We start from the raw sequence: 14,573 nt of genomic DNA, 5'->3' as shown, positions 1-14,573 counted from the left end.
TTTAATACAAACCTCTTTGCTTTTCTCATTTAAATGCAAACTAGTTAACATTAGAGCAACTTAATTTACACAATAAAAGCATTAGGGTCTGTGTCAAAACAAGGTCACTTCCACCTTCGAGCTTGCTGCCAGTCAAAGGCCAGGTCACTGAGCAGACAACTACAAAATGGTCAATTCTTTCCGAAAATTGCTTTCCAAAATTCCCGCTTGCATTGTAACTCGATGATGCGTGTTAAAGCATGGAGAAATTGTACGACAGGTGTACGACAAACTCAAGATACAAAGCAAAATAATTTTCTGACTTAATCGCAGAGCTGCACGTCAACCTTTTTAAAGTTAAATAACAGGAGAGAATACAAACCTGACGCTTACATTATAACAATTACAAGCCATGAGCAGACTGTTAATGCAATTTACGACAGCTCGGAATATTACAAATTGCGATAAGTGCGTTGTTATAGAATGCGAACAGAATGTGACAACAATTTACGCAACAACTGTTATTACCATCGACGAAAACTTTTCACTTCCGGGGAAGTCGTCATTACACGAAAGGCAATGACGAATATATAAAAAAAGTGACGACACCATGGCCAGTTCAACAAACGCGTTTATTTTAAAGTCCAGTGATTTATCCGTGGAAAATTTGAAAACAAAATGAAATATTCTACACCAAAAACCAACAAACGACGCTTTGAGAATGTTTCACATATAAAAATAAAATGTCTGATTTGGAAACTGTATGGTCTTGTATGTACATATGATACATGTGTTACTAACAATTTACAATTTATTTCAAGACAGCTGTTTCACAAGGTGCAAACTTGAATGTGTTTATTTGGCTGAACGCGACACCAGTCTAACTCCCTTGTATGGAGACGATACTGCGGTGCTTTGCAGCTTCAAGTTATCGAGTATGTAGTTTTTCTTTTGTTTCACAGCTCGGCGTGAGGAGTTGGCGCTGGTGGAGACAAGTTTCGACCGCATGTTAGGCGGGCTATAGTCAGCGGTTGTGCCTATGATGTCATACGTCCACTGTACGTCTGAGGTCTGTGGACAAAAACATTCAAGGAAAAATGTTATTCTTTAAAAAAATGCTTTAGGCAGGAGCCTGAGTAACATGCTGCAATTCTAGCTTATGCAATTAAAACGCCGGATTACTGACTAATTCTCATCCATTATGGTTGATCACTTGAGTGAAGCACACGGGATGTTGTTTTGCACATACAATTGGCTATCATTTGATCAATTTAGGTTTTCCGCCTTCCACACTAACTTGGAGTTATTAATATTAATAAATAATCTTTAAGGAGGAGGCCTACGTCAAAAAGTGGTTTACAGAAGGGCCCTCTATTAAGATTGGCCAAGTGAAAGGAAAGCCAATATAAAGGTAGCAAATGCCGATCAAAAACTCAGTCAAGAGACGACAGAACAGCACACCTCTTCAGGACGTAATCGCAAACTAGTTGACCTTCTTGGATCAGAAAACAAAACCCTTACCTGAACCACTAGTTTAGCCTTATGGGTCTTGCCGTATATTTGGGGCTTGTACGCCACCCTGATAAGTGTTCCATCGCTACCTGCCGGAGCTAGTTCCCCGGATGTAGGAGTGACTGTAAACTCCAGGTCAGAATTGGGAGCGAAAAATGCTTCAAACGCCAGCGTGTGTCTGCAAGAGAATGAAACCAGGTCAGAATTGGGAGCAAAAAAAGCTTCAAACGCCAGAGTGTGTCTGCAAGAGAATGAAAAACCAGATGGAATGAACAATTTGCAGATGGCATTAAATGACTGGGATACAGCTTCAAAGCGTATTTGAGTCGCTCATTGAAATTGGCCCAAGTTTTCACCCACTGCGCTGTGTCTCTCAAGGTATGTCATGTGAAATGCTGACTTACCTCATCTGACTTGTCATCCTGAAGCCCACAACAGATTCTTTGTTCAGTCCAACAGACTCGATTGTGATCGTATCGTCTACTTCTGGTTCAGTAGCTAACACTCTTACAGGAAATCTCCAAACTCCACCAGAGGCCGCCGATATCATTAACTGAGTCTTGTGGCTGGAGGAACAAACAACAAAAAGTTCAATTAGCGACAGCCGGAATCTATTACAACTGCTTTTGACTTCGGATAACCATAATTACAACAGTATTAAACTGGAAACTGATTGGGGGCCGGCAGTTTTACTAAAGTGATGAACTTGACCGTTGATGGTACTCGACAATGTTTGTAAAACTGTGTTAAGGGTAACGGAGGAGAAGCACATGTGCTTTTTCTACTTACCTAAATGGCTTGAATGGTGAAAAGACGAAGTTGAACACAAGAATCACCACTCCTGACACTTGATTCTTGATCTTTCTCAACAGACTCACGCCCAGGGATCGTTCAAGACACGACTGGCATTCTGCGTCCTCGTAAATAAGTTCGTACCTACACGGGAGGGGATGGCACCTTTCTAAATTAGCAATAGCATCCAACAGATTTCTGAGTTCACCAACAGTTTTTATAAAATACAATTTGTCTCTACTTATCAACTCCCTTTCAAACAATATAATGATTTTAGTTATTGATGCACAACTGCATCGTAGCCTGCTTAGCAAGCGTTCTCGTACGAAGGGCTTTTTCCCCATTCCGGCCGGGCGCAAATTGGAGCGAGCAAAAAAAAAATCAACGAGGCAGGGCACTGTCGATTGCTTTTTTTTTTTTGCTCTCGCTTCAATTTGCGCGCCGCCGGAATGTGCAAAAAGTTCTTCGTACGGAAACGCTTGCTACGCAGGCTACCACAACCCTATGCTATCGCTTCACAGCATTCTCTGGGATTTTTCAATCTACGATTTGTGAAAATAATGAAAAAAAAAAAAATCTTCAAAACAATACACGTAAAATTACCTAAACTCTTCTGGCACGTTCAAGTAGTCCACTCCATATTCCATTTCTCCAGGCATATGTCGCCCTAAAAGATTGATGGGAGTAACGCTAGGGTACCTCCCAAAACCTGAGCCGCCGGTATTGGGAGCCAGACCAGTCAGCGTTACCTCCACTCTCTCCTCCACTCGACTGCGAGCCTTGCACTCGATACAAGGGGCTTGAGAGTCTTTTATAGGATGCGACTCAGGGATACCCCTGACGGGGTAAATCCAGTGAAGATCATTCACCATACGCGTGCTCATCACGCTTGGATAGTTCCCATCCCACGTGTCCACCGTGTCTCTGTGGACAGTCACAGTGACCGTGGCCTCGTGCAGCTGCATGCTGTCGGGCGCAAAGGAGATCGGGATATCTAAAGAAGCACCAGGCTCCAAGAGGATACCCTTAGCTCGTTTAAGCAGGAGACAAAATACCGAGTCTTTAGGTTGGCTGTCACTGCCGCGTAAACTTGAGAACAAGGAGCCTAGAAAAAAAAAAAGAAAAGCAATTGGCGAAGTTGAAAATGAAGTTTGGTATTGAAGCCCAGGAAAAATAGTCTTTATTCTCTGCCATGAAAGCGTGCTATGTAAACAATCTCGCACATAACAGGAATAACTCAAGTTATCTTGGACGCATTATGTCGACATCTTTCTAAAAACGACACTGAAGTGTCCACGACACATTATGAGCAACAGGTCAAGCATTGCGAGGTAAGCAGTCAAGTCAAGGCTGCAATGTCTTTCTAAACCTGTTGTCTACAGTTAACTGATCACTTACCACTCCTAGACAATAGACGCTCCTTCATAACCACATCCACGATCACTTGGCGGTCAGTGGGGTTTTTAAACGGAATTATAACTGAAGAGTTGCCTCCGAGCTGTGAATAGATATTGATAGGATCCACTGGTCCTGGCATCATTCCTGTACCAGCGGCAAGGAAAACCCAGCTGCCGAGCTGAACAACATTTAAAAGATGATAATTAGGAATCAGCCAAAGTCCGCTACCAAAGAAATCCTTTTCAAAGCTGCTGTCAAGTAAACCTACCATTACTTGTTCAAATCACACACAACAAGGCATGCGAATTACCTGAGGGCACTGGAAGGAAATTTCGGCAGAATGCAGTTTTCCAATAGCAGATGGCGTAAATTTTAGTGGAATTTCTAGCAAACCAGCCGATGGCAAGAGGATCTGTTTAGTATTGTCCAACTCCAAACTGAAGTTAGCTGGGTTTGAGCAATGAGGAGAGAGAACGAGTGACTCGTCTGTTGGATTCTGAAGGCGAATCATCTGATAAGTGGACCTAAAAATACACAAACAGTTCACCTTACCATTACGAACACTGGACCTAAAAATACACAAACAATTCAATTTACCATAACGAACAACGCACAAACAAATTTCTAACCATGTCATAGACATGTCCTGAAAATGAGAACAGTGCATTACTTACTTGCCAATCTCGCAGTGAATTGAGGGAAGGTGTGAAGGTTGAGGAGTGGTTGCCTTGAGTACGAGATCATACCAAAACTCTCCCACTGATTCATGCTGGAAAATCACACTGAAAACAGTACCGACAAGACAGTAGATGAGCTAACAACTTGAAACAGACTTTACCAAAACAGTCCTTTATAACGGGAGCGAAACTTCTAAAATCTAAAAAAGAACAGTTTCTTACTGCTAACCTGCCAGTATATTCACCGATCACCGTTGGGGCAAATCTGATTTGATATATAACTTGCTGTCGAGGGTGCAGAGTGACTGTGGGCTCACCAGACAGAGCCACGCCATCAATAAGTACGTCCATGACAAGTCTCTCTCTGGTAGGGTTAGTCACTGCTATGTCGACTGCGACTACCGAATGCGCTGCACACGTTACCTCCAGGGTCCTCTCAGGATTGGGTGCTGAGGACTGAACTTCTATCGTGTACCACAAACGATAGGGTTGACGTCTGAGATCATCTGAGAGCTCCTGGGACAAACGAGCTTGAGCATCAGGGGACTTTCTGTCAATCAGATTTTCGTCATCGCCTTCAACTCTGCAAATAAGTCGAGTCTGTAAATGGCACAAAGCCTCCACCATAAAATACATCTAATTGCTTTACAATGACAGGAGCTGTGCTAGATAACTCTTAACACCTGAGTACAGAGCATGCCTTAGAAAAGATAAAAGCATGGCTAGATGATAGTTAACCAAACAATAATTGTTTGATTTTGTAGAACTAAAGGCCTCGCTTACACTAACGCGTTTTGAAAACGATGCGTTTTCGTAAAAGCTTTGTGTATACACTGACGTTTTCGTGGCGTTTTCCCCGTCCAGGCGAACACTCGAAAAGGCTGATACGTAATGAGAACGCATTAGTGTAGATTACAATTTGAAAGCAAGGATGGATATGGTTATGATATCAGTAAGGCTAAAATTTAAAATCAGCGTGTTACACACGACAACAGTTAACAACTCAAGTTTAACACCACACAAAGTTATAGTGCCGTGTAGGAATCTAGAATTCATTTGCAGATGCGTTTATCTGTGCTCACCTAAGCGCATCAGAACTGCCTGAGGGCTCCCCGGAGGATAGAAATGAAACAATTCCAGTGAACGTGCCTCGTTTCCACGGTGAAATGGTGATCACGTGTTCGGCAGTCTTTCCTGGGAGGACTGTGACCGACGATGGACCACTTAAGATATCAAGATCGGTCTTGACCTGAAAATACATTACACATTAAATAAGGTGATATATAACTGTGTCTGAAAATAACGATCATATCACCATTTGACATACGTTCATGCTGGTTTTGAGTGAAATCTCACTCCAGAGTATGACTCCGCTTGCACACCACCAGTGTGAGCCACAGCACGCTGAGCCAGTTTGTCTTAAAAACATGTAGCAAGACGCTTTGTAGGACCGTTGATTTCAAGATGAACGTTTAATTTAAAAGTCTTTCTAAAAGAACGCCTCGTGTTTTCACGCACGTTGTGATCCTACAGGTGCTCCTCACTCTACTTACCTGGAAGGTGAGTTTACTTTTCGTTACATTAGGAACTTGCAGAGTGTACGAGGCACTGTCAATAAAAACAAAACAAAAAATCCTTCAGTATAATTTTTCGGCATCTGAATTGTTCCTTATTATCTACTCTGAGATTGCTGAACTAGTAGTAGTAACAATCTTTTATTAGGAAGCTCCATCACTAAAAGTGGTTTACATAGAGGTCCTAATACTAGATATATACTATATAATAATACAATTAAAATCTATAAATTAGAGCTAAAACCGAAATAAATAAATATTTACAACATATACACTGCAGAGATTAAAAAATAAATAAATAAATAAATAAATAAATAAAATAAAATAAAAAAAATAATAATAATAAAAAATAAAAAAAATAATTAATTATAAAAAGCAGAAAAAAGACACTTCTTAAAAAGAAGACTAAACTGCAGAGATTAAACGGGGAGCCCGGGAAACGAACTAGTACCAGTAATATTCGAATACTTTACTACTAAATTCCCTGGCGCGCAGATTAAAGGTCGTACACCACCAAGGGAACCATAAATATAATTGATGAAAAAGTCGTCCCCGTCAGTAAAAATGAATCAGTGGATAAATCCAATCAATCAGAATATCAAGCAAAACTGCAAGCGAAACATGCAACCGGTGGCAAGCGTGGAAAAACGCGCCTAAGTCAATCACGATTGGTAACCTGTGAATATGCAGCCATCCGCCCCGAAAGAAAAAAGACCAAAATATCTCTCAGGGAGGGCGGCTGTTACGCTGGCTGACGATTGGTAGCATGTTAATATGATTGGTCAGAGCACGCTGTACGTGTTTTTTGAACTATTACAAGCCAAGTTGGCAAACGTAACTTCACAATCTAAACACGTAAATGATTGGCCGGACCGCAAGTCAAATAGTAGATTGCTGACCTTTGTTTGGCAGGACACTCTATCAAGATGTGATCTAGGGGAAGCGGTTTTTGTCCTGTTCCTAGAAGCCTGTAAACCTGCTCTGTGCCATCTAAGGTGTTTGTCAGCACTAGCTTACCCTGAGTAACAAACCAACAAAGGTGCTGTTATAAATAATAAAACATAATACAATTCATATGGCGCATTTTCTATAAAATATCCAAATACGCCTCACACAAATCAAAACACTACAAGAATTAACGCCTTATATAGGTTTAATTGACTGACTAAATGCTAGTGAAATCCCTAAATAAAACTAAAGAAGAACTAAAGAAAGGTTTTCAGTTTAGATTTAAAAAGGCCCACAGGTCCCATACTCACTCTGCCATTGAATTTTGATACGAACGGGTGGCTGAGAATGACACCGTTTTTGTTCTGACTCAGATTATAATGACTGGGTGGCATGATAAACAGTAGATCAATAATGTAGTTGGCTGCTTTTCCGTTAATGACTTTGAAACACGGTAGTAGAATCTTGAACAAAATGCGTTGACTCACTGACAGCCAATGTAGTTCATGTAGCAAGGGAGTTATGTGGCAGTGTCTAGGTGCATTGTAAATCAGCAGAGCGCATGCCTTCTGGACGCGTTGTAATTTTTGAATCAACCATTTTGGTAGACCATAGAGTAGGCTCTTACCATAGTCGAGCCTACTGGTGATACAGGCGTCCATCAGAGACTCAGTGCTTTCCCTTGTCAAGTTTTTCCTGACGCGTGTTATGTTATAAATACAGAATGCAGCTTTGCAACGTTTCGTGACATGACTGTTTATTCGCCAGAGATTCGTATGTAGCTATCCTTCCAGATTACTTACGCATATGACAGGAACAAATCAAGTGTCAATAAAAAAAAACTCTCACCTCCACTGGTCCCTCGTAACAAGGTTTGAACATCAGGGGGTAGCTGGTAGTCAGGTGGGATTTTGCAACCATTACAGGCGGACCGTGGAACCCCTCCCCCTCTAAAGTGGCCGCCAAATTCCAGTCCTGATTAGTTTGGTTGACCTGCACAAATGAAATAAGTACTAAGGAACTTTTTATTTTTTATCTGCTATGTTTCGATAAGCATTGCAATAGTTTTCAACCAGTTAAGTAGTAAACAAGCGCACATGCAGGATAACGAAAATTAATGAAGAAACTTATCGAATGGCTCCATGGCCGGCTCCATATCATTTCATCTCGTTATATCATGGTTCTGTGTTCACTTAATAACTAGGTTTAGTAAATATATGTTATCAAAAACCATTGGCTGCCAAAAGGCCAATTAAAACTGTATAAAAACATGGCTGGTTCCTCCAGAGAGGTTCTGCATTATTTTAGAATGCTTGTAAGCTAAATAAGGTTGTGTAGTTTCTTTTAGCTAGAACTGATCAGTAGCTGGTGAACCAAGGTATTTCTTGTCGCTACCAACTGTATTACGTCATGTCTGGTTTTGTCATATGAATAATTAGGATGTAAAATATTTGCATTCAATGTCAGTAACAACCGGGCATACAAGGTTCGTTGTACTTTCTGTTGGACAGGATAACGTTTCGTTTACACACAAGATAACAAAAATATACTTGTAGGTAGTATTTACCACAGGTATATCCTGCGTTACTGACTGATGTGTTGGCGTGATGAACTCCAGCTCTAGAACTGAGCCCTCAGGACACACAGTACATTCCAGCTGATACACTCTTATGTCATACGCAGATTTTAGAGTAATTTGACACGGGTAGTGTCCAGGTCCTTTGGGCTGGAAAAGCACTGGTAATGGAACTGTATCACGCAGTGGCCTGGACTTGACTGCGGCAGAGATCGGCTCGACTACAATGAGAATTAAAAAAAAAAACTTCCAAAGTGAAATTCCAAACGTTCCTAGATATCCCTTTCCTTTGTTTGAAAATGTCAGTCTGAAACCAAGTGTTTCAAATTTGGAAAATTCTCCCGACATACTACACCGCTGTTTACTAAGCTGCCAAAAAACGCGTTAATTTAGTGGAACTTAGCAAAACGTCGTTACAGAGTGCATGCGCACCCTTGTTTCCTCAAGCAGTAGAGTTGATAACAATAACGATACGGATGCTAAAAGTGATAATAGGACTGACTGGAGTGCACTTTGATCTGTAATCGTAGGAGTGATAAGCAAAATTCAAGAGGAATTGAGAGAAAAAACGCTAACATTGAACAAAGAGACGTTAACTTACCGCTCTTTCTGCTGATACTCGCTGGGATGATGACCTGAGAAGGAGCCTGAAAGAACTTGGAACTCAATTCTGTTTGGAATGCCGTGACCGCTTTTTCAAGGTCCTTTTTAGTGTTGGTGTCACCAGGGTGCAGGAATTTATCCCCGCCTAGGCCCAACGCTGCCACGCTTGCTGTGACGGTACAACTGGCCAGCGTACCTGTCAGCTCTCGGCGTTGAAGCTCCCTCTCTGACATGCGCTGTTGAGCGGCGATTGCTTGGAATAAAATGAAAGGTAAAACCAACCAAATCAAAATACAATCGTGATACAAAAGATAAAATCACGCAAATTATTTCATACACTCACCTAAAGCATTCTCCCTTGCCTCATTTACGAGCGGAATGTACAAATCTTCCGTAAATGACTCGTTATGTTCGCATTTCCAGTAGACCACTCTCTCATCACCGCCGAACGCTCCCCTACCGCTCCGGGCTGCTGCAGCACTACTAATCCGTATGCTATGGGGGGAATTCGCTACTGGCATCGGGGAGGGGAGGGGGAGGGTGGCGTTTGCTTCAATGCAATAGAGAAACTCGCCAATCTTATCGTTTATAAAGAGAATCGAGCACTGCCTATGACCGACATCAAAAGGTAAAAACTGGATTTGCACTGCTCCTGTGCTGTTGGCCTCAAGATGAATCGTGTTGGCAGGACACCAGAAGGCGCTTAGCATTGGACCTGCAGGAGCTAAAGAAAATACACAAAGCTAAAATCGAGCGAACTGTACGAGCTGATAACTGCAACACAACAACGGTAGGCGAAAGCAAATAAACAAGCAATCATTTATCAATGGTTGAAAAATCGAAAAACATACCCTAGAATACGGGAACTACCAATATCTAGGAAGATGCCACATAGAGAATTTCTTAAACCTTGAGCTTGTTCGAGTAAGGATATTAACATAAGGAACGCACGGAACGAAACCAAAGTCTCTTGTCTGTGCGTTTGACGCAATTACATCACACAAAGGTCAAGAGACTGGGACCCTCCATTAGGTTAGGAGCAAATACCTTTGAAAGATTATGAAATACTTTTTCAAGGGAAGGATCACCCTTAGTTAAGGATATTCCCGTGCGGCCCTCCCGCACAGTCAATAAACCTTAATATAATCCTGCTATGCTGGAGCCGGCTCACCTGTTACTGACTCAGCCTTTTGTTGTTCAATTTTGGGCGGAAAGTCTCTTCTCGGTGATTTGTTCATTTGCCTGAGATAAACAAAACAGTCAGTAATATGTAACAAATAACTACAAGTGTATGTGCAAATCTTTCTTTCTTCTGACTATTAGCAGTATAAATTCAATGCACGATTCAAAGCCACTGAAGTGATAACTTTCGCGGATTAAACAATAAGAACTAGAAATTCTTTCTTCTGTCTCAAGCGTCTTGCCACAAAAGGCACCAGATTCTTTTCCACTATTATTATTATTATTATTATTATTATTATTATTATTATTACTATTTTTATTATACTAGAAATGTGTCGAGTAAAAATCAAACCATCAATGATATTAGACTCCTTACCCGTGATCTGTTCTTGACTCGACTTTCTTTAAATTCTTGTTGAATTTGGAGAGCTTTGCTTTTGGCGGCGGGGAGCCAGGAAATGAATTTCGAGCTTCTACCAACACGATACGGAACTCTCCGGTCAGCGGGAATGGATTAGTGACGTCAAAATTCAGCTTTTGAAGTTCGTAGCATGCTGACTCGCTTTTAATTGTTGCCTTAAAGAAATTCATGAATGATTTTTAATACTGCATAGTTACTTCAGGGTTTCACTGTTACTGGAACTTCCAAGTGCCTTTATAGAAAGGCAAGTTTAAATAATCTTTACTTTGGTTGCATTTCAGTTTGACAATGAACTGAGTGTTGTAAAACCAAAACCAGAGTAATCATTCTGGCCAATAACAAATTAGACAGACAATCCAGTGAACCAATCAAAACTCAAAGCAAATACACGTAGCCGAGGCAAAACGCGGGAAAACGTGTGCGAGTGACAAACGGTTTTGATTTTACTTCTGATTGGGTGATAAAGTGGTGAAATAGTAATGCAATACCACAGAACATGGGAATTACTTTCGACAGTAATGTGAATTTAACCGCTCTTAGGGGCAATTGTTCCAGATGTCAATGACTTTTAGTCAGACGGCAACTGTGTAGCAATCAGATTCAGACACTGTCGTCTAATTCATTTGCGGGTAACATATCTTTTCTTACCACAGGAACAATGTTGGTGATGCAAGTATCTAAGGAAAACACAAGAGTGTTTCCACACGGACTGCCTTCCCGTTTGCCAACAAGAACTAATGTTCCACTGCACGGTCTGAGAAAACGGCTCTTGAACTCTACTGGCATCTGAAGGTGTCCTTTAGGAGGAACCTAGAAACAAAAAGAATACAAACTTACATCGTACATATGATCCCGTATTAAAACCAAAGACAAATATATTGTGGGTTCAAAGCGATCACTGCTGGAATCTAAGCACCGTCTGAAAATAACAAGAACAAAGCCGTCTATTTCCATAATGCAACTCCTTTTCATTTCAGGATAACGTAATTCCCTCAACTCAGCAAGAAAAAAAGTCGATTTTGGAGACTCAGCGCACGATAAGCAAATCTCCCAGTCACTCAACCAATTTGCAATTTGGGTATTTTTGCATGTGCTCATTCACCCACTCAATCGTTTGCTCCTTTTCGTTCGTTCATTTCAAGGCCAACCTGTATTGTGTCTCCCATTGGAAGTCGAAAGTCGGCAGCATCTCTTCCCGCCAAAAGAACCTGATACACTAGTGGCTTGGTACTAGGATTCTGAAGTCGAACCTGAAGATAGAAACGATCCCAAAACATGGTTATAGAATTGTCTTTTGACACAGAGCAATACAGTGTTATTAGGAGAGTATCGATAAATTTCTCTAATGAAGTGTAGCAAAATTATGTGAGGTTCACTTCCATCGCTATACAGTGTAAAACAATGTCAAAGTGTATAACTTGACAATAAAAACAAACTTACATGTTTTGTTACTGTGTCGTGTAGCGGACCCTCAAATGCAACAGTTGCGCGTGGCAGGTAGTGAGGCAGCCGCTGGTACAGATGAATGCATAACAGGAGAATTGTGATCGAGTTCGGTTCCGTCAGATCTGTTGGCTGTCACCAAGAGAGAAACAATGCAATAACAGTCATGAAACTACAATAGTACTTTTTACAATAACTGCAGAAATTCTCGCGTGCTCATTGGCTAATTTTCATTGTCAATAAGCGGACAGACACGTGAATTCGTGACTCAACGAGCGCCGAGAGCGGACAATTTGACTATTTGACTATTTGTTATTGTAAAAAAACAAATTGACGGTAGTTTTCATGCGTCTGTCCTGGTTTTGACAATGAATTTCGTCATAAAATTGTCAAAGTAGTCTGTGGATCCACTCGGCCAGAACTACTTTGACAATGTTATGACGAAATTCATGATCGATAACAGGACAGACGCATGAAAAATGCCGTCAATTTGTTAATAACATAAAGAGTACTTCACTTGTACAATGACTTCAGAGAGTAATCACGTTCTCAGCTTCCTTTTGATTAGATTATTATCACGTAACGTGCTGTAACCAATCAAAGCTAGGATGTTTACTTTGGATTTTCAGGGGCTTCACGATTTCCCGCGCCTTGAGTTTCTTCGATATCTAATTAGTTTGTAACTGCTCTTTGTCCCAACTCAACAAATGCTAACACTTCAGCGTAACAAGTAAAATGTGTTGTGTGCTACTTACTCAATAAAACGTAACAATTGTGTTTGATGTCTCCGTTGTGTTCATTATGAACTGACTTATATCAACTAACCTGGATGTCATAGTCCAAGCCTATATGTCTGAGAGCTTCAACAACTTTGAGCACGTTATGAAGGCACTGCTCGGCTTTACTGGGACGAGTGTACATGGAATACAGATGGGTTGAAATCTGCAAATAAAAGAGGGAATTCAACGCGAAACGACAGCATTTGCAAGGTGCGCTGGACGAATGAAAGATGTGCACTAGCAGGTCAAAAACAGGTCCCAAAGTCAATTTGGTATTAATGACAAAAATAAGTTATTTTTACAGATTTGTTATTAGAAATAGAGAAACAAGAGTCTAGATACAGTGTTAATTGTGTGGAGTCAAATAGTTTGGGGAACTAATCGAGGTGACCGTAACCAAAGAAAGAACAGTAGCAAAGTACTTGACACACAGACTGAATATCAATACAGGGGCTAGTCGTGCCTTACAGCGGTTTTCAATTAAGTGTCGAAAGTTATCACGAAACTACTTTGGTTTTGGTTTTGGTTTTGCTACAGTTTGGGATTGGCTAAGAAGTCTAACTGGTGAGTAATTGAATTGGTTTGGGACTTACGACATTCGATTGAAAACCGCTCGAACTCGTCTCTAATCGCTGGCCTCTTTTTCCCGTCAGACCTTGCATGAGTAACAAATACGCATATACATGTTTAAATTAGATTATAAACAGTATACCAAGGTTTTCGTGTCACTTACAACAAATGGGACATGCGCGCTCACGAGAGCAGCTAGTACCAGTCCATCCATAAAATCAACATCAAAGTTCACAATCCATCGACATGGAGGGCTGGAACCTACAGTAGGGTCAGTGAACATATCATATAACGTAAAGAGACTTCGGAAATAAGTAATGGAGGAAATGTTGAGAATATCACTGTGAGTTAAGCTTGTGTAGAGCGACTTTATTCTGAATGTATAAAACCAAAAACCTTCGTGGTGACCATGCTAACCAAGACTTCAATGGCATAATAAACCAAGTATACGAAATTACAAAATCACGAAACCGTTTTAAACCTTGCATAAAGAGATAATAGACCTAATTGATCTGCATTGCGGATCTGATTGGGCGATACTAAGGGCAGCATTGGAAGGGCATGTAAACAAACCAAGTGTTTTGATTCGAAGGTATTTGACAAATATCTCACCGCCAATAGCAGCAGGCCAGTTGATGTTCCTCTGAATATTGTAGTGATGATTGATCCATGCTAACAAGATACGCTCTCCCACACTATAAACATTGCTCGTCAGTGGATCGGGATTTACGTCTGGTAAATGAACGCTCTTATTGGGCAACTGAAGCTTTTTAAACTGATGTGGGGTGATACGGCTCAGTATCAAGACCTACGGTAAGATATGGATAAGTGTGACACCAAGTTCAGAAACATTCCTATGCGCTAGTTGACTGAAGCTCTTTAAACTTGGTAACCGGTTGATGCGCTCAGTATCAAGAACTAAGATGAGTTTTTGGACAAGAATTAAGTCTGGTGAAGGAATGTATGTATCGTGTAAGCGGAGCTTGTTTAACTCACGTAGGAGACAAGATCCAGTTCAGAACGCAGGTTTAAGATGAGACATGGTAAAATATCACGTCTAGTGAAGGAATAAGACAACTTTAGCTTGCTGATCTGATAAATGATTAGGACTACAGGCAT

General features: G+C 40.9%; 1 protein-coding gene across 2 annotated transcripts in view; it reads right to left on the bottom strand.

Moving 5' to 3' along the window:
- Positions 1–592: 592 nt before the first annotated feature.
- LOC110067784 (cilia- and flagella-associated protein 47-like) overlaps positions 593–14,573 on the bottom strand; it is a 29,946-nt gene continuing 15,965 nt past the window's right edge. For both annotated transcript variants that reach the window (XM_089283454.1, XM_089283455.1), the window contains 24 exons: positions 14,067–14,262; positions 13,618–13,715; positions 12,931–13,047; positions 12,103–12,237; positions 11,811–11,912; positions 11,311–11,472; positions 10,618–10,817; positions 10,231–10,301; positions 9,403–9,783; positions 9,058–9,312; positions 8,448–8,677; positions 7,730–7,873; positions 6,832–6,950; positions 5,912–5,966; positions 5,441–5,607; positions 4,588–4,941; positions 4,356–4,463; positions 3,992–4,205; positions 3,682–3,859; positions 2,887–3,388; positions 2,281–2,427; positions 1,896–2,057; positions 1,501–1,669; positions 593–1,050 (listed from right to left, as the gene is read on the bottom strand). In XM_089283454.1, the coding sequence (XP_089139580.1) occupies positions 835–1,050; positions 1,501–1,669; positions 1,896–2,057; positions 2,281–2,427; positions 2,887–3,388; positions 3,682–3,859; positions 3,992–4,205; positions 4,356–4,463; positions 4,588–4,941; positions 5,441–5,607; positions 5,912–5,966; positions 6,832–6,950; positions 7,730–7,873; positions 8,448–8,677; positions 9,058–9,312; positions 9,403–9,783; positions 10,231–10,301; positions 10,618–10,817; positions 11,311–11,472; positions 11,811–11,912; positions 12,103–12,237; positions 12,931–13,047; positions 13,618–13,715; positions 14,067–14,262 (4,482 nt within the window). In that variant the 3' untranslated portion in view covers positions 593–834. The remainder of the gene's footprint in view (positions 1,051–1,500; positions 1,670–1,895; positions 2,058–2,280; positions 2,428–2,886; positions 3,389–3,681; positions 3,860–3,991; positions 4,206–4,355; positions 4,464–4,587; positions 4,942–5,440; positions 5,608–5,911; positions 5,967–6,831; positions 6,951–7,729; positions 7,874–8,447; positions 8,678–9,057; positions 9,313–9,402; positions 9,784–10,230; positions 10,302–10,617; positions 10,818–11,310; positions 11,473–11,810; positions 11,913–12,102; positions 12,238–12,930; positions 13,048–13,617; positions 13,716–14,066; positions 14,263–14,573) is intronic.

Source organism: Orbicella faveolata, unplaced genomic scaffold (assembly GCF_042242905.1).
Source record: "Orbicella faveolata isolate gen_17 unplaced genomic scaffold, um_ofav_v1 contig_12, whole genome shotgun sequence".
Classification (NCBI taxonomy): Eukaryota; Metazoa; Cnidaria; class Anthozoa; order Scleractinia; family Merulinidae; genus Orbicella; species Orbicella faveolata.
The sequence above is the reverse complement of the archived record's forward strand: the minus strand, read 5'-3'. Positions and strand labels throughout refer to the sequence as shown.